Below are 23,341 nucleotides of genomic sequence, written 5' to 3'. Positions count from 1 at the left end.
CTACAGCTCGGCATTCAACACCATAGTACCCTCCAAGCTCGTCATCAAGCTCGAGACCCTGGGTCTCGGCCCCGCCCTGTGCAACTGGGTACTGGACTTCCTGACGGGCCGCCCCCAGGTGGTGAGGGTAGGTAACAACATCTCCTCCCCTCTGATCCTCAACACTGGGGCCCCACAAGGGTGCGTTCTGAGCCCTCTCCTGTACTCCCTGTTCACCCACGACTGCGTGGCCACGCACGCCTCCAACTCAATCATCAAAGTTTGCGGACGACACAACAGTGGTAGGCTTGATTACCAACAACAACGAGACGGCCTACAGGGAGGAGGTGAGGGCCCTCGGAGTGTGGTGTCAGGAAAATAACCTCACACTCAACGTCAACAAAACTAAGGAGATGATTGTGGACTTCAGGAAACAGCAGAGGGAACACCCCCCTATCCACATCGATGGAACAGTAGTGGAGAGGGTAGCAAGTTTTAAGTTCCTCGGCATACACATCACAGACAAACTGAATTGGTCTACTCACACAGACAGCATCGTGAAGAAGGCACAGCAGCGCCTCTTCAACCTCAGGAGGCTGAAGAAATTCGGCTTGTCACCAAAAGCACTCACAAACTTCTACAGATGCACAATCGAGAGCATCCTGGCGGGCTGTATCACCGCCTGGTACGGCAACTGCTCCGCCCTCAACCGTAAGGCTCTCCAGAGGGTAGCGAGGTCTGCACAATGCATCACCGGGGGCAAACTACCTGCCCTCCAGGACACCTACACCACCCGATGTTACAGGAAGGCCACAAAGATCATCAAGGACATCAACCACCCGAGCCACTGCCTGTTCACCCTGCTATCATCTGAGAAGGCGAGGTCAGTACAGGTGCGTCAAAGCTGGGACCGAGAGACTGAAAAACAGCTTCTATCTCAAGGCCATCAGACTGTTAAACAGCCACCACTAACATTGAGTGGCCGCTGCCAACACACTGACAATGACTCAACTCCAGCCACTTTAATAATGGGAATTGATGGGAATGATGTAAATATATCACTAGCTACTTTAAACAATGCTACCTTATATAATGTTACTTACCCTACATTATTCATCTCATATGAATACGTATATACTGTACTCTATATCATCGACTGCATCCTTATGTAATACATGTATCACTAGCCACTTTAACTATGCCACTTTGTTTACATACTCATCTTATATGTATATACTGTACTTGATACCATCTACTGTATCTTGCCTATGCTGCTCTGTACCATCACTCATTCATATATCCGTATGTACATATTCTTTATCCCCTTACACTGTGTATAAGACAGTAGTTTAGGAATTGTTAGTTAGATTACTTGTTGGTTATTACTGCATTGTCGGAACTAGAAGCACAAGCATTTCGCTACACTCACATTAACATCTGCTAACCATGTGTATGTGACAAATAAAATGTGATTTGATTTGATTTGATTTGAATGAAGGAAGAGCGATACTTGAAATAACTATACAAATGCAAAACAACAAAACGGAACGTGAAACCTAATTACAGCCTATCTGGTGAAACTACACAGAGACAGGAACAATCACCCACGAAATACACAATGAAACCCAGGCTACCTAAATACGGTTCCCAATCAGAGACAACGAGAATCACCTGACTCTGATTGAGAACCGCCTCAGGCAGTCAAGCCTAAACAACACCCCTACTCAGCCGCAATCCCAAATACTACAAACCCCAATACGAAAATACAATATATAAACCCATGTCACACCCTGGCCTGACCAAATATATCACGAAAACACAAAATACAATGACCAAGGCGTGACATATTGTTATTATTATCCTATACCATATATTACCTACATCATGACATATCTACTACTAGATGAACATCAGTCATTTAGTGCCACCCTGTGGACACCATGTTGTTCATCATCATAGACAGTCTAGTTCTCGACTGCACATCATTACCACTGAGGAAGCTAGAGATGGTTTGCTGTTGCAGGCCTACCCTACATTACTGAAAATACATTTCATTTCATTCATATTGCAATCTTCATTATGTGTATTAAACTTTTTTTTAACATTCTCAACACAGTTCAAAAGTCAAAGGAGGACAACAGTATTATTTTTCAATTGCAGTTTTATTAAATGATCAGATTATCAGGTATGAAAACGTACAGCTTATGTTGTTTCCATTTACCAATGTGTTAGAATACTTCATAGTGATTGTATGGCTGCTGGTCCTATGAGCACATGCCTTATGCACCTGCGTGTGAAAAGCATAAATCATTTATTTAACAGACAGTTCAATAAATATTACAAATAAAATTGGAGTCATATTTACATTTTGCCTTGGACATCATGTGCTGTGTGTTGGTATTGAAAGGGTGGAATGTACAGATAGTGTAAGCTAGCCTTATACAGTTTGGATATGATTATGGTTTCAATAGGGTGTATACCATTACTATAATAATATTAAAAGTTACTACTACTATAAACTATTAAAAACAAATATACAAAAATGTATTCACAAACCATTTTTGAACCTGCTACTGACAACAGTGACTTCCTTCCTTATCACAAGTGCTGTTAAATAAGTCATGTATTAATTGTTTACAATCTAAAATAATAAACAATATGTATTGACATCAAAGCATAAAAAACTATTCAATTTATCTTTATTACCAAGCAGCGAGTACAAATGTGCAATTAACGCTCAAGAGAGTGGATTTACAGAAAATTAGTTAGTATTCATTTCTCAATTGTGTCAGTTTTGTACATTTTCTTTCATTTCTATCCCCTTTCCTCATTGGATAAAAAAGCAAAGCAGGCCCAATTCCCATCTTTAAGATAACCAATACATTTTTACATGACCGACAGGCTCTGAACTGGAATGAGTGGTTTCATTATAGCAGGATTATGTCACACATTGGTTGCAGGTAGTCTAGCGGTTAAGAGCGTTGTGCCAGTAACCGAAAGGTTGCTGGTTTGAATCCCCGGGCCGACTAGGTGAAAAATCTGTTGATGTGTCCTTGAGCAAGGCACTTAACCCTAATTGCTCTGGATAAGAGTGTCTGTAAAATGTCTAATGCAACATTCAACAGGAAAATCTCCGTAGCATAGCTTTGGGATGTGCTAAAGACTAAGGGAATCAAAGGTCGCCTGACTATCAAGGTCCCGGTTCTCTTTTTGCTCGTTTGAGGAGTAAGTCTTGCCTCCTTTTCTCAGCTAGGAGCTCTTGTATTCTTTTGTTCCGTGTCATTTCCCGAAATGGAGGCCGTCTTCTAGGAACGAAGTGGTTTTGAGAGACATCATTGTCTACACCAACGATCCTGTACGGCACCTCCAGCCAGTCGTTCTCTCTCTTGTCCTCTGTCCTGTGGGGGGGTATGGTGGAGAGCATGCTTATCACACTGACCCTACGCTGCGTTGGAATGGTTTTCCATCTCTTGTCTACTTTAGGTCTGGAAGTGGATGGAGCTAGGGTTGTCCAGGACTTCCTCTCAATAACATCAACCCAAGCTGTGGTGGACGTGATGGATTGGGGAACATTTGTAGTTCTGAGAGTCGATGGGCCCTGACTGGTGGGGACTGTGGTGGGTTCTGTGGTGGGGTGAATGGTGGTGCTGGGATCTGTGGTCTCCTCAGTGGTGGTGGGGAGAGATGTAGGACTCCTGGAGGTAACCAAAGGGGTGGTTGTTCTTCTGGGGCGTCTGGTGGTTAATACAGGGATGGTGGTAGGGCTATATTTTTTCGCTGTGTTGTGCTCGTTGGTTTTGGTTGTATACTCCTCATAATCGTCATAGTCGACATAAGCAAAGTCAGTGGTATAAAGCTTGGTGGAGGGTTTGGGTGTGAGGGTTGTTGTGGGGGTTGTTGAGAAGGAGCGATTGGTGGGGGTGGGAGCAGGTAGTGTGGTGTACCTCCAGGGCCCAGTGGTGAAGGTCTGGCTCGTACTGGTGAAGGTCTGGCCCGTACTGGTGAAGGTCTGGCCCGTACTGGTGAAGTTTCCCTCGCTGCAGGACTTGCAGCACATCTGTCTGTACCCACGGTTGGAGCAATACCTGTTCAGCACCTCCATACGACAGAACGCTGACCTATCCCCCTTACACTGCCCTGAAACACAAAGCAACACACATCTCAGAAACAAAACACAACCTCTTACGATAAACAAATCAACCATAAATCTATCCCAAAGACAGGGACAGCGAGAAAGTCACAGCTAAGTCTACTGTGACTGAGAGAAAGCAGAAAGGGCCAAGATGCTTTGTTTAACATGCTGAATCAGATGCAAAGATATGAACGGTAAGATAGAGTCGCTCAACATCGTACTATTCATCACTCGACATTGTAACAATGTGAGCTGAGAGTCGGGAAGTAAGATCAGGGAGTGAGTGTTTTAATAAATAAACAACATAACACAAAATAAGAAACACCAACAACGCACAGACGTAACACTGGAACAGAAACAATAACGCCTGGGGAAGGAACCAAAGGGAGTGACAGATATAGGGAAGGTAATCAGGGAGGTGATGGAGTGCAGGCGAGTCTGATGACGCGCAGGTGCGCGTTTGCGCCATAACGAGCAGCCTGGTGACCTAGAGGCCGGAGAGGGAGCACATGTGACAAACATCATACTATTCATCACTCAACATCAGACTATTCATCACTCTAGGTGTATAATCTGTCAGACATAAAGTTGAATAATCATATATTGACAGTTTTATTTGTTGGGTTTGGACTGTACTGCTGAAATGAATGAGAAACCCAAGTCCTACGATACACACTCCCTGTCATATACCTGAACACTGTCTATTCAGTGGAGACAGTTAACAGTTTGGTCAACAACTACATAACATCAGTGCGCCAAAACAGATTAACAATAACTGATATACTGTACACAATGGTGATCAAGTGAAACAATAAAGATGTCCTATTTGTGTAAAAGGAACAGCACATTTAGTGTCTCTTGATATGCTTAAAATTACTTCATCCAGTACCTCTGATAAAAATCATTTTAGCCCAATATATAGTAAGGAACACATCTGTTCAGGCCTTAGCTACAAGTTGGCTGGTAAAAGCATACAATTCATTGTGGTCCACCAAGTTTTTATTTTTTATTTTTATTTTTTTACCTTTATTTAACCAGGCAAGTCAGTTAAGAAAATATTCTTATTTTCAATGACGGCCTGGGAACAGTGGGTTAACTGCCTGTTCAGGGGCAGAATGACAGATTTGTACCTTGTCAGCTCGGGGGTTTAAACTCACAACCTTCCGGTTACTAGTCCAACGCTCTAACCACTAGGCTACGCTGCCGCCCTTTGGGAAACTAAAAGTCATAAATGCTACTGAATATAGGCAAAAATAATTGTATATATTGTAAATACTCCCAAGTCGCAGTTTAAATCTGGTTGAGACATTGTTTTCCCCACAGCTGCCAGAATTGAGCTACATTGATACAATCATGATACAATTACAATCAATGACCATCACTGCTTTGTACATGAAGGTGCTGAGAATCCATTTTGTGGTAAACATCAAGTTATCTTTTCTTCTTCAGGAAGCTTCTCCTTTTATCACTCTGATAAACAAGAAAAAATCCATTATGTCTTCATTTCTCCCAAAAGGCAAAGCTATTTCCCAGATGTTTATGACAAAATGACTGCATGAGGTATCAGAACATCTTTTTCACTAACTAACGCCTTACAATGCTACACAAACACACAAGCATATTTAGATAAATAAGGACACATTTTAGTGTCCACTGTCTACTGCACAAAATGCATTGAGAGGAAATTCACATTCCTTTGTGAAAGTGAGAATAACTCACCTTCGCATAAACATTCTGCTCTGGTTACTTATATTAATGTCCATATAATTCTTTTTTTGCTCATTAGATGTTTCACTTAAATATGTAGGTAGAATGGATACAAAAACACACATACGCTAACCGTCAGTAATAGAGAGGCATATAGCAACTCACACCTTATTTCTGTGGAACTATTTACATTGATAATTGTGTATGCATACTGTATGACAATACAACTTTATTGTCCATTTTACAGCGAACAATGGACATGTGTCTTCTGCTCCGTTCTCAATGCCCCTCAGACACCAGTTACTGAGTCAGCTTCACCTTTGTGTTAACAGCCACGGAAGAAAGGTTTCTCCCAAAACAAATCCCCTGCTTCTTGTTATCAAATCCACTGCGTATCTCCATATTCACTTCCCTTGAGTGTCCCAGGTTCAAACCCAATAACACGCAGTCAGTGAGCAACTCCGTATACGGAGGCTAGGCCATGACTATAGTCCCAGGTTCAAACCCAATAACACGCAGTCAGTGAGCAACTCCGTATACAGAGGCTAGGCCATGACTATAGTCTCAGAGGCTCACAGCCAGGACTTAATAAAGCCTTATCAGGGATAGAACTTCCATTTCTCTCTTCAGTGAGGATTTCAAGGCCAGCTCTACAGCCTACAGTACAGTCAAACCCCTGAAGGAGAGAGTGTGCGCTGTGCATGTGAGAGAAAGAGCCAGAGAGACAGAGACCACAGGAAGTCTCCCGTTGTCAGCCAGGCAGAGAAGCCACAGACAGGCAGGCATCCTCCAGTGTAGAGGAGTAGAGGAGAAGAGGAGGAGAGAGACACTATCAGGGCATTCTTCCCTGCAGAGAGAGGCAGAGAGAGAAGGGTAGAGCCCAGGTGAGCAGAGGCATGCAGCGGACTCCTCGCTCCGAGCTATAGAGGGGATGTTTACTTGAGGAGATCTTGGGAGCAGGGAGTTCTGGGTTGGCCCGCGACAGCCACTGGATCAAAGTGTTTCTTCCGTCCCCTGAGAACAAAACAAACAGTGGGATGATGTGAAAATCCATTTATATTGTTATGTACTTGAGTTCAATAAGTTAGGCTTTCTGATTGGACAGTCACCTGTGCAGGGGACTAGCTGGCAGGTTCTGAGTGTGATGGGTTTGGTCTCCACGCAGAGTCCCACTGAGTTATCAGAACTGTTGCACAGAACCTGCCGCTCCTGGGTCCCGTTGCCACACGTCACCGAACACTAAATAAAACACACACACACACGCACACACACACGCACACACACACACACACACACACACCTCTGAGTTGTTCAAGATTTCATGGAAACAGGTGTTTGCATGGAATGCTGTCAGTAATGGTGGAGAAATATTCACATTTGGCTTTCAACGTCGACCTACCTGGGACCAGGGTCCTACTTCCCACTTGGCAAAGCAGAGCTGGCGATTGCAGGGTCGCCGTCCCTCTGGCCTGTCATCATTACAGTACTTGCTGTGGATGGTACGTTGGTCACCGCCGGTGATGGGCTGCAGACAGAGGACAGAGCGGGTCTGGTAGCCAGTCTTCCCACAGGGTGAACTACACTCCTGCCAGTCCCCAGTGATCCAACTGGAGATTAGAGAAGACAGACACATCACCATACAGGAGGAGTGGGAATAGAATGACTTACTGAGAAACAACAGGAATATTAACAGTTTATATACAGAATTAGTAATACAATAGACACATAGAACACACACACACACACACACACACACACACACACACACACACACACACACACACACACACACACACACACACACACACACACACACACACACACACACACACACACACACACACACACACACACACACACACACACACACACACACACATTTACATACACTGGCTGGGAGCACTCTTTCTGGCTACAGTTCCTGCTGATAGCTCTGGGCTTGTGGATGTTCACACAGAGGGTGCGGTGGACCATCTTCCCATCTGACTTTCTCCTGCAGCCAAACCTTGTGTACTGCTTACCTAAAGAGGGAACAGAGTGTATACCACTCACATCAACAAATCAATCAATCAAATGTATTTTATAAAGCTCTTTTCTACATCGGCAGTTTAAAAAAAATGCTTTACATAAACCCAGCCTGAAAACTCTATAAGCAAGAAATGCTTTACATAAACCCAGCCTGAAACCTCTATAAGCAAGAAATGCTTTACATAAACCCAGCCTGAAACCTCTATAAGCAAGAAATGCTTTACATAAACCCAGACTGAAACCTCTATAAGCAAGAAATGCAGAGGCAGAAGTACCAACACCGTTGGTCAACAAGGTTATTTGACAGTTGAATACAGGAGGATGTTATATTGTTACCTCTACAGGAGGACGTTATATTGTTACCTCTACAGGAGGACGTTATATTGTTACCTCTACAGGAGGACGTTATATTGTTACCTCTACAGGAGGACGTTATATTGTTACCTCTACAGGAGGACGTTATATTGTTACCTCTACAGGAGGATGTTATATTGTTACCTCTACAGGAGGACGTTATATTGTTACCTCTACAGGAGGAGGTTATATTGTTACCTCTACAGGAGGACGTTATATTGTTACCTCTACAGGAGGACGTTATATTGTTACCTCTACAGGAGGACGTTATATTGTTACCTCTACAGGAGGACGTTATTGTTACCTCTACAGGAGGACGTTATATTGTTACCTCTACAGGAGGACGTTATATTGTTACCTCTACAGGAGGACGTTATATTGTTACCTCCACAGGGCCTAGAGCAGTGAGACCACTTCTTTAGAGCCCACTCAAAGTAGGCTGTGTCCTCCTGCACCAGGTTATTTTCTATGGACGACTGTTGCTCTTCGTGGAGAAAGTACTTGTAGGAGAGAGTAACCTTTGAGTCACCGTGGAAACGCATCTGTGGAATAGAAAGGATACTGTCAATTCCAAATGACTTAAATGTAATGTAAATGTAAATGTTCACAGCTGAACTCTGATACAAAGGAGAAAGATGAACTATAATACCTAGTGATTTCTGACAACAACATGCAAACAAAAGAGACAAATCATGGATGCTACAATAACCAGTCAGTCAGTGCTGAACAACACAACAGACATTCATGACTAATAGTAAGTTACAGAGCAACTTGAGACGTGGCTAACATGACAGAAACAAATGATATGGTACATTTCTGTAACTACTGTGGATTTTCTGGAAGTAACTTCACGCGATGTAAACTGAAGCTCTAAGGTTTTAGCCAACAATATGGCTGGATAGTGGATACTCGTTACACAGAGAACATTTCAGGGTGAATTATTTCCTGAAGCTTCCACTATATTTCCATTGGTGAGGTGGTTTTAACTTAGAGTGGATAAAGACTAAACCATTATACCAAAAACATTACTGTGGCACACACACACACACACACACACACACACACACACACACACACACACACACACACACACACACACACACACACACACACACACACACACACACACACACACACACACACACACACACACACACACACACACACACACACACACACCGTTAGACCAAGAGGAAATTCCCTCTTGGGTTGATGGCGACAATTATTTTGAAGTCGCAGGAATGGCTACCTCATCCCGAGACCATGAGCCTGACTCATGTCCGCTACACATGTGCACATCAATTCAGGTAATGTCAGTCATTTGTACTGGCCAGGGACCTGAGTGTATACAAATGACTCACCATGACCAGAACAGTGTATCTGAGAGGTCCTGTGGTCTGGATGGTCTCCATGTCATCATTGTTGTGGTACTCCCACTCCACCCCCTTCTCTATCACTGTACGGGACTCTGGAAACTCGTTCTCATCGTTCAGGAACAGATGACCTGTGGCCTGGTTCTTTACAGCTGACAACAAGGAGAACAGGATGACATCAGTTTGGCTGAGCTCTGCTTTTCTCAACTTGGTCATCATGGCAGGGATAAGCCAGAGATATTTGTCAGGATTATGATAATGAGCATTAGGGCCTGGATTTACTAAACCTAATCAAGAAGAAAGTTGTAGTTGGTATTCCTCAAAAATGTTTTGGGAAATGTTCTTATGTTATTTCTTAATTTTCTCCTTAACAAAAAAATTGCGAAGAAATTAGATTTTTGAGCCAGTATAAATGAGCATCCAAGCTGGATCTCTTCCCAGCAGTCCAGATGCACTATGGGTAGTCGACTAAAGTATTCTGTACTCTCAAACCCAACACAGCCAAAACTTGACTGAAGCAGCAATTAATAACAAACTTCCTTAACCAAAAGCCAAAGACTACTGATTTATAGAGGCCAACATCCTGGATATTAAGCGAGCCACTCTGATATTCACAGAAGCAACATAAATAAACCTACCAAGAATGTGAGGGGTTGCCTTGAACTCCTGAATCAACAGATGTCTGGCCCCTTGAGGGATTTCAAGTATCTTGAGGAAACCTGAAACAAACCACAAACAAAATACAATAGATGAACAACAGTCTGGTCGAGGTATAAAAGCAGCTTCATACTGAGAAAAGCATCCCTGTGGATGTTGACACAATGTTTCTGATGAACAACAGTCTGGTCGAGGTATAAAAGCAGCTTCATACTGAGAAAAGCATCCCTGTGGATGTTGACACAATGTTTCTGATGAACAACAGTCTGGTCGAGGTATAAAAGCAGCTTCATACTGAGAAAAGCATCCCTGTGGATGTTGACACAATGTTTCTGATGAACAACAGTCTGGTCGAGGTATAAAAACAGCTTCATACTGAGAAAAGCATCCCTGTGGATGTTGACACAATGTTTCCTATCTGAGATTGTACATGTGTGTGTTGGCGGTGGGGGGTCATGTTACTGGACATGAGGGTAGAAGAAGTTGAGGAGGGGCTCACCTTCTTTTTTAGCGCTCCTAGTGAAGTTCCCCTTGATGATCTTACAGCTGGAGTTGTCTCCACCACAGATGCCGCACTTGTCCTCCTGCATGTCTGAGGCAATCTGGTTGTCACAGCCCACGTGCTGTTGAGAGATACGAGTCAGTGTATGGGACCAGGGAGAGGAGTGAACCTGGATGGGTCAGTGTATGGGATCAGGGAGAGGAGTGGACCTGGATGGGTCAGTGTATGGGATCAGGGAGAGGAGTGGACCTGGATGGATCAGTGTATGGGATCAGGGAGAGGAGTGGACCTGGATGGATCAGTGTATGGGATCAGGGAGAGGAGTGGACCTGGATGGATCAGTGTATGGGAGTATGGGATCAGGGAGAGGAGTGGACCTGGATGGATCAGTGTATGGGATCAGGGAGAGGAGTGGACCTGGATGGATCATTGTATGGGATCAGGGAGAGGAGTGGACCTGGATGGGTCAGTGTATGGGATCAGGGAGAGGAGTGGACCTGGATGGGTCAGTGTATGGGATCAGGGAGAGGAGTGGACCTGGATGGATCAGTGTATGGGAGTATGGGATCAGGGAGAGGAGTGGACCTGGATGGATCATTGTATGGGAGTAGAGGATCAGGGAGAGGAGTGGACCTGGATGGGTCAGTGTATGGGAGTAGAGGATCAGGGGGAGGAGTGGACCTGGATGGGTCAGTGTATGGGATCAGGGAGAGGAGTGGACCTGGATGGGTCAGTGTATGGGAGTAGAGGATCAGGGAGAGGAGTGGACCTGGATGGATCATTGTATGGGATCAGGGAGAGGAGTGGACCTGGATGGGTCAGTGTATGGGATCAGGGAGAGGAGTGGACCTGGATAGGTCAGTGTATGGGAGTAGAGGATCAGGGAGAGGAGTGGACCTGGATGGGTCATTGTATGGGAGTATGGGATCAGGGAGAGGAGTTGACCTGGATGGATCATTGTATGGGAGTATGGGATCAGGGAGAGGAGTGGACCTGGATGGATCATTCAGGACAAAGAGAGTGTGTGCGTGACTGAATATGCATGTGGGTGCAGTGGTTTTCATCAGTATGGATAACAGTTTATCAAACCTATATGAAAAACAGTCCTAACTTCATATGATCCCTACCAGAGGAACTAGCCAGTAGCAGCAGATTGTATAAGACAACTTAATATTTACGGTAATATTTAATGAGGAGGATAATGTTCCTTTATGCACCCTACCAGAGGAACTAGCCAGTAGCAGCAGATTGTATAATGTTTACGGTAATATTTAATGAGGAGGATAATGTTCCTTCATGCATGACTTGTGGAAAAAGGCCACAAGACCGGGGCGATGCCTACCTCACAGTCTCCCCGCACACAGATACTGTAGGAGTCTTTGTAGGAGCAGCGTGTGCCATCGTGCACCATCCTGTTCATGGCCACCACATCTCCTGTCTCCTTAGACTGGCAGTAGAGCTCGCATCTCTCATCAACTACAGTACAGAGAGCAGAAGAGAGGGGAACAGGATACAGGGGTTAATGAAGGAATTATCGTCATACAGAAGTCTTCAGCTTTCTTTGACTACTGTGTTAACCTTTTGAACAGGCTTTCATTAAGGTAGTAACAATATATGTTTTCCTAGAGACATGCATGACTTCTGAGTCACTGGCATGGTAAACTGTAGAAATCTGAACAAACAGTATTTAGAATTCTAAATTATAAACTGGGTGGTTCGAACCCTGAAAGCTGATTGACTGACAGCCGTGGTATATCAGACCGTATACCACGGGTATGACAAAACATTGGCAACCAGTTTATAATAGCATTAAGGCACCTCAGAGGTTTGTGGTATATGGCCAATATACCACAGCTAAGGGCTGTATGCCGGCACTCTAGTCATGATGATACACATGTAAGACTATAACAACACAAGCATGGAAGAGGCAGTTTCAGGGAGTAAAGAGACCCTTCATTTATAAAGCTAATCAAAAAAAGCACTAACAATCTTCCACCGTGGAGGAAAGCAGGAGATTTCTCAGTAATGACCTTTCCATGTGTCCTTATTCAAACACTGGCCTGACCAATGTTCCCTCGACATGTGGAGTGGCGTGGCCTGCTTATGTGTGTGTGTGTGTGTGTGTGTGTGTGTGTGTGTGTGTGTGTGTGTGTGTGTGTGTGTGTGTGTGTGTGTGTGTGTGTGTGTGTGTGTGTGTGTGTGTGTGTGTGTGTGTGTGTGTGTGTGTGTGTGTGTGTGTGTGTGTGTGTGTGTGTGTGTGTGTGTGTGTGTGTGTGTCAGCAGTGCTGTCTGTCTATTTGTTTGAACCGGGGCCTCTCAGATTCCTCAGTAAACCAATCAGTCCTCAAAACCCAGGTTTACTCTTCTGATCCCACTCAATCATTATGATTGTCTAGAGACTTGAGCTACTGGGTAATACACTGTGAAGCCCTGTGAAGTAATGTGGATGTCAGTGCAGCCAGATGCCTATCCTCCTCCTCCTCTTCCTCCTCTTCCCTCTCCTCCTCTTCCCCCTCCTCCTCTTCCCCCTCCTTGTCCTCCTCCTCCTCTTCCCCCTCCTTGTCCTCCTTCTCACCCCCCCCTAATCTCCTCCTCCTTCTCCTCCCTTCTCTCCACCTAAAGCTAAGCTGTCTGTTTTGCTATGGGCCACGTTATGTAACTTCAGAGTTTTATAAAGTCCTGGCCTCACAATGGGAAAATGAGAGCAGTGGTCTATACTTTTTCCTCTCTCTGCTTCAACAGAACCTCCAAGCCAACTTCTGAGTAAAAAACACATCTGGCCTGAGTGGTAACAGCTGCTGTGAGGGCATTATAAACCTCCTATGCTTACTGGTCCAATCTCTGGACAGTACAGAGGGAAAGGCATGCGCAGAAAGTACTAATCAAAAAGGAGAGGTGATAGGATGGACAATTCTTATATTCAGCTTCTATTCTAAGTGTAAAAATATGGCAAATAGTTGGGTCTTGTTTTTTGCATGTCAAACCTATTGTGTGCATTTATGTGAGTGTACTTGCTTCAATGTATTTATGTGAGTGTACTTGCTTCAATGTATTTATGTGAGTGTACTTGCTTCAATGTATTTATGTGAGTGTACTTGCTTCAATGTATTTATGTGAGTGTACTTGCTTCAATGTATTTATGTGAGTATACTTGCTTCAATGTATTTATGTGAGTGTACTTGCTTCAATGTATTTATGTGAGTGTACTTGCTTCAATGTATTTATGTGAGTGTACTTGCTTCAATGTATTTATGTGAGTGTACTTGCTTCAATGTATTTATGTGAGTATACTTGCTTCAATGTATTTATGTGAGTGTACTTGCTTCAATGTATTTATGTGAGTATACTTGCTTCAATGTATTTATGTGAGTGTACTTGCTTCAATGTATTTAACGTATGGGTAAATAACTCATTGTCAAGACAGTGGTAGTTATGCTATGACACAGTCCCCATTTTTAAGAATAGGGCTAAATGAACGCTTCACTGGTCCCTCTGTCTTTTTCAAAGGCTTTTAGACTCCCAGCCAGGCATCAGTGTGGACTTACTGTCAGGATGCTCATAGGGCAGCCAGTGGTGCTTGGTGTTGTCATACTCAAAGTAGGGCTCCCACATCTTGCACTGCTCCTCCCTGAAGTCAACAAAGGGCTTGGAGCACTCCTCTAGGTTACACAGCTGGAACTCATAGCTGTTGCCATAGCAGGTGCGTCCTCCATTGGCAGGGCTGAGTTAGGGCAAAGGAGAGAGACAGCGGGAGTTCCTTTACATTTGAGACATTATAGACACTTTCCTATCGTTAACAAAGAGTTAAAGCACACCTATCAGCTTGTCGTCTTGTGCTGTACTCACATTGGGTTGTCACACTGACGGGTCCGGAAGCGCACACCACCCCCACAGGTACGGGAGCAGGAGCCAAAGTTACTCCACTGGCCCCAGGCACCATCCTGTCTCAGAATGTCTGGGGTCAACTTCATGCAGTAACCCTTGAAGCAGTGCTGAAAGAGAGGGAAAGAGAGGAAGAGAGAGAGAGAGAGAGCGAGAGACGAAGAGAGTTGTCACTGCATATGTTGACAGAAACATTGAAGCAAAGCACGAGTATGTAAAGAGGAACCTTTCGTACCTTCCCTGCTGCACACATAGTGCCGTCGATGGGCGGACCCTTCTTGGTTTTGCAGAAGAATGGGTTGTCTGGGTGACTGCACCAGAGCTGCGTGCAGGGGTCGTAGGTGCTGTACTAAAAGAAACAGATTCATGCTCTCTCTCAGATGCTGATCAAGAAAGCTTCCCTCAGCCTTAACATGTCAACCAAGAAAACATAAACTGTAGTGTATGTACACAACCGTCCAAAATTGGCGCTGGTGACATTCACTGAATACTATATCTGCCCAATGCAGCTCTAATATTGTGAATAGTTGTAAGCTTACACACGGTAGGGTCTAGTCAGAACAACAATTAATACTGTCATTAAGGATGTCTATGTTAATATTTACATGTTGTGAAGCACAAACATTACCATGGTCATTCAACAAGACATTGAACATGTCAAATCTGATGCAACAAGACATTGAACATGTCAAATCTGATGCAACAAGACATTGAACATGTCAAATCTGATGCAACAAGACATTGAACATGTCAAATCTGATGCAACAAGACATTGAACATGTCAAATCTGATGCAACAAGACATTGAACATGTCAAATCTGATGCAACAAGACATTGAACATGTCAAATCTGATGCAACAAGACATTGAACACGTGAAGTACATACAGTAGAACGAAGAAACCATTCTATGAATCTATATCAAAACATGTTGTCACTCACAGCATAATCTTGCTTAACCCAGAACTAAAATCTGCCGTGATTTGGTCAGATGCACTAGTTATGTTTAAATAGTGTGTCTTACTCCCAGCACAGTACAGTCAGACACATTCGCAGGAGTGTGTTTCACGAGTCACGACTTAACGACAGTGATTTAGACTACATTGAAATCACCCCATCTTTGCTTATTCCATCAACATCGATCAAAATAACAACCTGTGTGAGAACATACATGTAACCTGAACCTAAAGACATGGAAAACATCATGGAGGCATGTTTACGTGTGGGTGTGTGTACACACGAAGACAGGTCAGTAACATACATGTAACCTGAACCTAAAGACATGGAAAACATCATGGAGGCATGTTTACGTGTGGGTGTGTGTACACACGAAGACAGGTCAGTAACATACATGTAACCTGAACCTAAAGACATGGAAAACATCATGGAGGCATGTTTATGTGTGGGTGTGTGTACACACGAAGACAGGTCAGTAACATACGTCACCTTACAGTGCACCAGATTCATAATATACTAGCTCTGAACGACACAAACGTTCATCAATGTCACAAAGAATAAACACCCTGGCAGACACCTGGTTTGTGGACAACATTAGACAAAGAAGCTATGGACACACTTCTCTGACCTAGGCTGATGCCTTACCTGCTTTGCTGAACGGGCCACCCTTTGCAGCTAAGGAAATAGTTTGACAAGAAATTGAAGCAAAGCATCCAAAAGACACTCCCTCCAATTTACTCCAGAATGTGATCCAGAAACCCGCTGTTACAGCTGTTTTCATTTTCTTCTTTCCACATCAAACAAAAACCATCTCGCCCAAATAGGTTCAGCCTTTTTGAAACAAAACAATGAAACACATTTAAATATAACTGACATGCAGCTTTCCTCTTTAAAGAGGGACAATTAAACTTGTTCGGCATTGTTCTGTGTTTTTTCATCTAAAGAGGTCATACTGCACCAACAGATGAAGTCAGCCTGCTTTTAACTCATGAGTTCATAAAAAAATCATATTTGCTTCCCTGGATGCCTTAAAAGCTAAGATGGTATACAGTTTTATGGTCACGCCCTGACCTTGACCTAGTTAAAGGGGTCAAGGAGGAAGTCAAGGAATGAAGTCAAGGACGATGGTCATAAGAGAGATGCTGGTGTGAAGCTCAGGCTCCGTCAGATTTGAGCATCATTGGGGCCCAGATGGTGACCTTTCTAAGAGATGGCTATTCAATTAAATTGGTAGCAGCGCTAGACACGGCTGGTGTGGCGACAGCTTGTTTGGGCATACGGGTACATATGGCTGTGAGGTTGATGAAGGACTCACCGCCGTGCACATGGTGTAGCCGGCGCCAAAGTCAAAGCGACACTGCTCGTCCATAGAGTAGTGGATCCCTGGTAACTGTGGCAACGCCGGCCAGTCATGGTCGAAGGGGTCGTCACGGAGACAGTCATACGAGCTGTGGGAGGAAAACATATTCATTGGAGTTGAATTGTTTGGTTAAGATCTATCAGTTTAATTAATTATCTCAAAATGGAATATTCATTGTGTTTTACACTGTAATCTCATAAGGCAAGGGCGTCAAAAATGTTTACATTTGCAAAGTTCTCTATCAATCGTTTTTTGGAATTTTCGATGCTCCTTGACTGTTGAACAACTGAATGCCATCAACTGAAATGTGTCTTCCGCATTTAACCCCTCTGAATCAGAGAGGTGCGGGGGTCAATTGATGGTGCACATTGATTATTAGTGAGTTGAACAGTCAAGAAACTGTATGAATGTAGGTCCATTATCATTTCTACACAGTTTCCATTTGGTTTTAGTCATTTTAAACTATATGAATTACAGTGGGGAGAACAAGTATTTGATACACTGCCGATTTTGCAGGTTTTCCTACTTACAAAGCATGTAGAGGTCTGTCATTTTTATCATAGGTACACTTCAACTGTGAGAGACGGAATCTAAAACAAAAATGCAGAAAATCACATCGTATGATTTTTAAGTAATTAACTTGCATTTTATTGCACGACATAAGTATTTGATCACCTACCAACCAGTAAGAATTCCGGCTCTCACAGACCTGTTAGTTTTTCTTTAAGAAGCCCTCCTGTTCTCCACTCATTACCTGTATTAACTGCACCTGTTTGAACTCGTTACCTGTATAAAAGACACCTGTCCACACACTCAATCAAACAGACTCCAACCTCTCCACACTGGCCAAGACCAGAGAGCTGTGTAAGGACATCAGGGATAGAATTGTAGACCTGCACAAGGCTGGGATGGGCTACAGGACAATAGGCAAACAGCTTGGTGAGAAGGCAACAACTGTTGACGCAATTATTAGAAAATGGATGAAGTTCAAGATGACGGTCAATCACCCTCGGTCTGGTGCTCCATGCAAGATCTCAACTCGTGGGGCATCAATGAGGAAGGTGAGGGATCAGCCCAGAACTACACGGCAGGACCTGGTCAATGACCTGAAGAGAGCTGGGACCACAGTCTCAAAGAAAACTACACTACGCCGTCATGGATTAAAATCCTGCAGCGCACACAAGATCCCCCTGCTCAAGCCAGCGCATGTCCAGGCCCGTCTGATGTTTGCCAATGACCATCTGGATGATCCAGAGGAGGAATGGGAGAAGGTCATGTGGTCTGATGAGACAAAAATAGAGCTTTTTGGTCTAAACTCCACTCGCCGTGTTTGGAGGTAAAAGAAGGATGAGTACAACCCCAAGAACATCATCCCAACTGTGAAGCATGGAGGTGGAAACATCATTCTTTGGGGATGCTTTTCTGCAAAGGGGACAGGACGACTGCACCATATTGAGGGGAGGATGGATGGGGCTATGTATCGCGAGATCTTGGCCAACAACCTCCTTCCCTCAGTAAGAGCATTGAAGATGGGTCGTGGCTGGGTCTTCCAGCATGACAACGACCCGAAACACACAGCCAGGGCAACTAATGAGTGTCTCCGTAAGTAGCATCTCAAGGTCCTGAACCCAATCGAAAATCTTTGGAGGGAGCTGAAAGTCCGTATTGCCCAGCGACAGCCTCGAAACCTGAAGTATTTGGAGAAGGTCTGTATGGAGGAGTGGGCCAAAATCCCTGCTGCAGTGTGTGCAAACCTGGTCAAGAACTACAGGAAACGTATGATCTCTGTAATTGCAAATAAAGGTTTCTGTACCAAATATTAAGTTCTGCTTTTCTGATGTATCAAATACTTATGCCATGCAATAAAATGCAAATAAATTACTTAAAAATCATACAATGTGATTTTCTGGATTTTTTGTTTTAGATTCCGTCTCTCACAGTTGAAGTGAACCTATGATAAGAATTACAGACCTCTACATGTTTTGTAAGTTGGAAAACCTGCAAAATCGGCAGTATATCAAATACTTGTTCTCCCCACTGTATATTTTCCTCAAACCACCAAGCCATTTGTTTGGAACCCTGCCATAAGGGATGAGCCACATGGCTGCAATACACACACAGAGATCTCCCTCCCTCCATAATGAATAACCTAATCTGTACAAGACCATAAGACAACATAAAGCCATGTTATCCTGGGGTAGAGATGTGTATGTCCTGACTGTGGCACCAGAGAGAGGTCAGAGGTCAGGGTTGACCTGGACTCACTTCAGGTACTTGTTGAGCTCCTCCTGGCTGCATCGGGACCAGTGGAATCGATGGAAGGCAGCCTGCACCAGAGGGGCCATGATGCTTCCCATGGGCACCTCATCACCACATTCATTACCAGGGGGCCCATCGTGCTCCATACCCAGCCTGTCAGGGGGGCGTCACATAAACAGCAGGCACTAATTACACGTCTGGGAGTATGCATGCAGGTGTGCTGTATTCATTTTCAATAGAGTTAACCTACAAAATGTAAATGCCTCTAACTGTAGTAATACATGTGTTTGTGTATACTGTGTGTTGAATGGTGTGTGTATACTGTGTGTTGAATGGTGTGTGTATACTGTGTGTTGAATGGTGTGTGTATACTGTGTGTTGAATGGTGTGTGTATACTGTGTGTTCAATGGTGTGTGTATACTGTGTGTTGAATGGTGTTTGTGTATACTGTGTGTTGAATGGTGTTTGTATACTGTGTGTTGAATGGTGTGTGTGTATAAGTGTGTCTCACACGTGTCCAGTCTCGTGTGCCACAACGAAGGCAGAGGAGAAGCCATCCTCGTGGTTGAGAGTGCAGCTCCGCACTGGGTGGCACATACCCGTCACAGGAGCGTAACCTAAGCAACGAGAGAAAGAGAGGTAAAGAGAGAGAGAGAGAGAGAGAGAGAGAGAGAGAGAGAGAGAGAGAGAGAGAGAGGGGAGAGGAGAGGAGAGGAGAGGAGAGGAGAGGAGAGGAGAGGAGAGGAGAGGAGAGGAGAGGAGAGGAGAGGAGAGGAGAGGAGAGGAGAGAAAAAGTGTGTGAGAGAGAGAGAGAGACAACCTGTCCTCTATGCTTATTGTAATTGTTATTGTTCAATGTGTTGGTTATTTTGACCCTTGATTATTGTTGTTACTGTTGTCCCTTTGACCATATTGATTATTATTATTTAATGATGTTAATATTGTAAATCTCCAAAGTAAGCTTGGCAATATGTACATTGTTACGTCATGCAAATAAAGCTAATTTAATTTAATTGAAAGCGAGAGAGAGAGAGAGAAAGGGAGAGAAAGAGAGAGAGAGAGAGAGAGAGAGAGAGAGAGAGAGAGAGAGAGAGAGAGAGAGAGAGAGAGAGAGAGAGAGAGAGAGAGAGAGAGAGAGAGAGAGAGAGAGAGAGAGAGAGAGAGAGAGAGAGAGAGAGAGAGAGAGAGAGAGAGAGAGAGAGAGAGAGAGAGAGAGAGAGAGAGAGAGAGAAAGGAGTGTGTATACTGTATGCACACAACTGATGTGTATATTGTACGAGAGCACCTGATGTGTATATTGTATGAGAGCACATTAATAAGTATGTCCAGTACCTTGCATGCCGGAGGGGCCAAACTCCTGTCTGGTGAGGAAGATGGCATGGTCATGGTACTCTGCATCACCCCTGTCTTCCTTCTGCTGCAGGAAGGCCCAGCGACATACATTCTCCAGACTCTGAGACGGGTTCCCCAGCTCTATCAGACTCAAAGACTGGAGCCGATACAGGAAAGGACTGTCACCACATGTACTCAGTCTCTTCTTTACAAACTCTGTAAGAGGATGTTGTATATTTCCCAGAATGTCTGCAGTGCATTGAAATGACTTTTTTTCTCCAAAGTATTCGTGGCATATCCTGCTAGCCAGTAGGTGGTACTCTTGAAGTTCCAAATGCCTTAGAGGTGACACACCGATGCCATGACAGCAAATTAGGAATTCTCTCATATAAACTGGCAATCACAGGCAATCCATAATACAATCCATGTAACACCTAACACACCAAATGAGAAAAAGCCTTATTCTGTAGCTATGGTAATGGGGTTTTACTATTAAATACACTGTTTCCAAAAGTAGATACAGTACAGGTGGATTATTTTCTTTAAATCTTAAAAAAAATAATTGGGGGGGCATTTTAAACATTATACAGACAGACAGGGAGAGGGCAAAACACAAACTGATCTCCTACCGCATCAACCCCCCACCAACCCCCACCAACCCCCACCAACCCCCACCAACCCCCATCAACCCCCATCAACCCCACACCAACCCCCATCAACCCCACACCAACCCCCATCAACCCCACACCAACCCCCATCAACCCCACACCAACCCCCATCAACCCCACACCAACCCCCATCAACCCCACACCAACCCCACACCAACCCCCCATCAACCCCACACCAACCCCCATCAACCCCACACCAACCCCCACCAACCCCCCATCAACCCCCACCAACCCCCATCAACCCCACACCAACCCCCACCAAACCCCAAGCTCCAACAGAGTTCCACCCTAATACCAGAGTACAGATGTATTTCAACATGGGGATCGGTCTACCTCCTACAGGTTACATCCGCTGACCATGTTAGTGAATGACTGAGACCTACTGTGTCTTACCTTTGCAGGACACAACATGATGATTCGGACCAGAACCACGTTGATGTGGGCACCCAGGGTACCATCCTGGTAAATCTCATTCACCTGCAGAGACAGACAAACCAGACATGGGCATGTGGCCTGACAATACAGCACATGATCTTATACCACAGCATTGTTGAATACTAGTTTTTCATTGGCTAGATTTGAGCTGTGGTACCAGTATGTCCTGGTAGGAGCTGTAGTACCAGTATGTTCAGGTAGGAGCTGTGGTACCAGTATGTTCAGGTAGGAGCTGTGGTACCAGTATGTTCAGGTAGGAGCTGTGGAACCAGTATGTTCAGGTAGGAGCTGCGGTACCAGTATCTCCAGGTAAACCATTGGTGTGCACATGGTATATTGTACAGGGAGTTCTACTGTACTTCACTGATGCCTGTATGGACTTCTTGAATTTGTAGATAGCCATAAGAACAGAAAACATTTCAACTTTACTAAATTGTCTGATTCTAGAATAGGCTATGTAAAGCTAACATTACATTTAGTTTCTGTGTTACTATATAGAGAACAGGGGAGCTGGAAGGACATGAAATGATCCACATTCTTGTTTCTGTGTTACTATATAGAGAACAGGGGAGCTGGAAGGACATGAAATGATCCACATTCTTGTTTTTGTGGACGAGGCTGGGTTCAATCAAATATTACAATGTGTGCTGCCATTTCTGAGAATGGTGTGAGCACACATGTTCAACACATTGGGCCCTATAACATCCAACTTCTCCTGGCCTTTCTAAATACTTTACAGAGACCTAATATCAGAACACCAAAGAGGTTAAGTTAGACCAGATTTGACAAATTAAGTAATTGTATGGGATAATGTCAGCTTCCACCGAACCAACATTGTAAGGAATGGTTTGCTGCACGTGAAAGGATAACAATGGCGTTCCTTCCACCATACTCCCCATTCCTGAATCTGATAGAAGAGTTTTTTTAAAGCATAGAGGTGGAAAGTATATGACTATCAGGCACGAGATCAGATGTCTCTGTTAGATGCCATGAATGCTGCTTGTGGGGACATCACAGGCGATCATTACAGGGGATGGTTGCAGGGGATCATCACAGGCGATCATTGCAGGGGATGGTTGCAGGGGATCATCACAGGGGATCATCACAGGCGATCATTGCAGGGGATGGTTGCAGCGGATCATCACAGGGGATCATCACAGGCGATCATCACAGGGGATCATCACAGGCGATCATTACAGGGGATGGTTGCAGGGGATCATCACAGGCGATCATTACAGGGGATGGTTGCAGGGGATCATCACAGGGGATCATCACAGGCGATCATTACAGGGGATGGTTGCAGGGGATCATCACAGGGGATCATCACAGGCGATCATCACAGGGGATCATCACAGGCGATCATTACAGGGGATGGTTGCAGGGGATCATCACAGGGGATCATCACAGGGGATCATCACAGGCGATCATTACAGGGGATGGTTGCAGGGGATCATCACAGGCGATCATTACAGGGGATGGTTGCAGGGGATCATCACAGGCAATCATTACAGGGGATGGTTGCAGGGGATCATCACAGGGGATCATCACAGGCGATCATTACAGGGGATGGTTGCAGGGGATCATCACAGGGGATCATCACAGGCGATCTTTGCAGGGGATGGTTGCAGGGGATCATCACAGGGGATCATCACAGGCGATCATTGCAGGGGATGGTTGCAGGGGATCATCACAGGGGATCATCACAGGCGATCATTAC

General features: G+C 44.4%; 1 protein-coding gene across 1 annotated transcript in view; it reads right to left on the bottom strand.

Annotated features, from left to right (window-relative positions):
* Nucleotides 1-2,126: 2,126 nt before the first annotated feature.
* The window catches only part of LOC124006932 (A disintegrin and metalloproteinase with thrombospondin motifs 2-like), an 80,606-nt gene continuing 59,391 nt past the window's right edge, over nt 2,127-23,341 (bottom strand). The window contains exons 5-22 of the mRNA XM_046317119.1: nt 21,583-21,666; nt 20,522-20,678; nt 19,701-19,806; nt 19,195-19,341; nt 16,885-17,017; nt 14,850-14,963; nt 14,579-14,724; nt 14,278-14,453; nt 12,075-12,208; nt 10,730-10,853; nt 10,212-10,292; nt 9,562-9,725; nt 8,586-8,742; nt 7,707-7,839; nt 7,218-7,425; nt 6,928-7,057; nt 6,758-6,832; nt 2,127-4,116 (exon numbers count right to left, since the gene is read on the bottom strand). Coding sequence (XP_046173075.1) covers nt 3,170-4,116; nt 6,758-6,832; nt 6,928-7,057; nt 7,218-7,425; nt 7,707-7,839; nt 8,586-8,742; nt 9,562-9,725; nt 10,212-10,292; nt 10,730-10,853; nt 12,075-12,208; nt 14,278-14,453; nt 14,579-14,724; nt 14,850-14,963; nt 16,885-17,017; nt 19,195-19,341; nt 19,701-19,806; nt 20,522-20,678; nt 21,583-21,666 — 3,216 coding nt within the window. The 3' untranslated portion in view covers nt 2,127-3,169. The remainder of the gene's footprint in view (nt 4,117-6,757; nt 6,833-6,927; nt 7,058-7,217; nt 7,426-7,706; nt 7,840-8,585; nt 8,743-9,561; nt 9,726-10,211; nt 10,293-10,729; nt 10,854-12,074; nt 12,209-14,277; nt 14,454-14,578; nt 14,725-14,849; nt 14,964-16,884; nt 17,018-19,194; nt 19,342-19,700; nt 19,807-20,521; nt 20,679-21,582; nt 21,667-23,341) is intronic.

Source organism: Oncorhynchus gorbuscha, linkage group LG20, assembly GCF_021184085.1.
Source record: "Oncorhynchus gorbuscha isolate QuinsamMale2020 ecotype Even-year linkage group LG20, OgorEven_v1.0, whole genome shotgun sequence".
NCBI classification, from domain to species: domain Eukaryota; kingdom Metazoa; phylum Chordata; class Actinopteri; order Salmoniformes; family Salmonidae; genus Oncorhynchus; species Oncorhynchus gorbuscha.
This window is presented reverse-complemented; position numbering and strand designations above follow the sequence as displayed.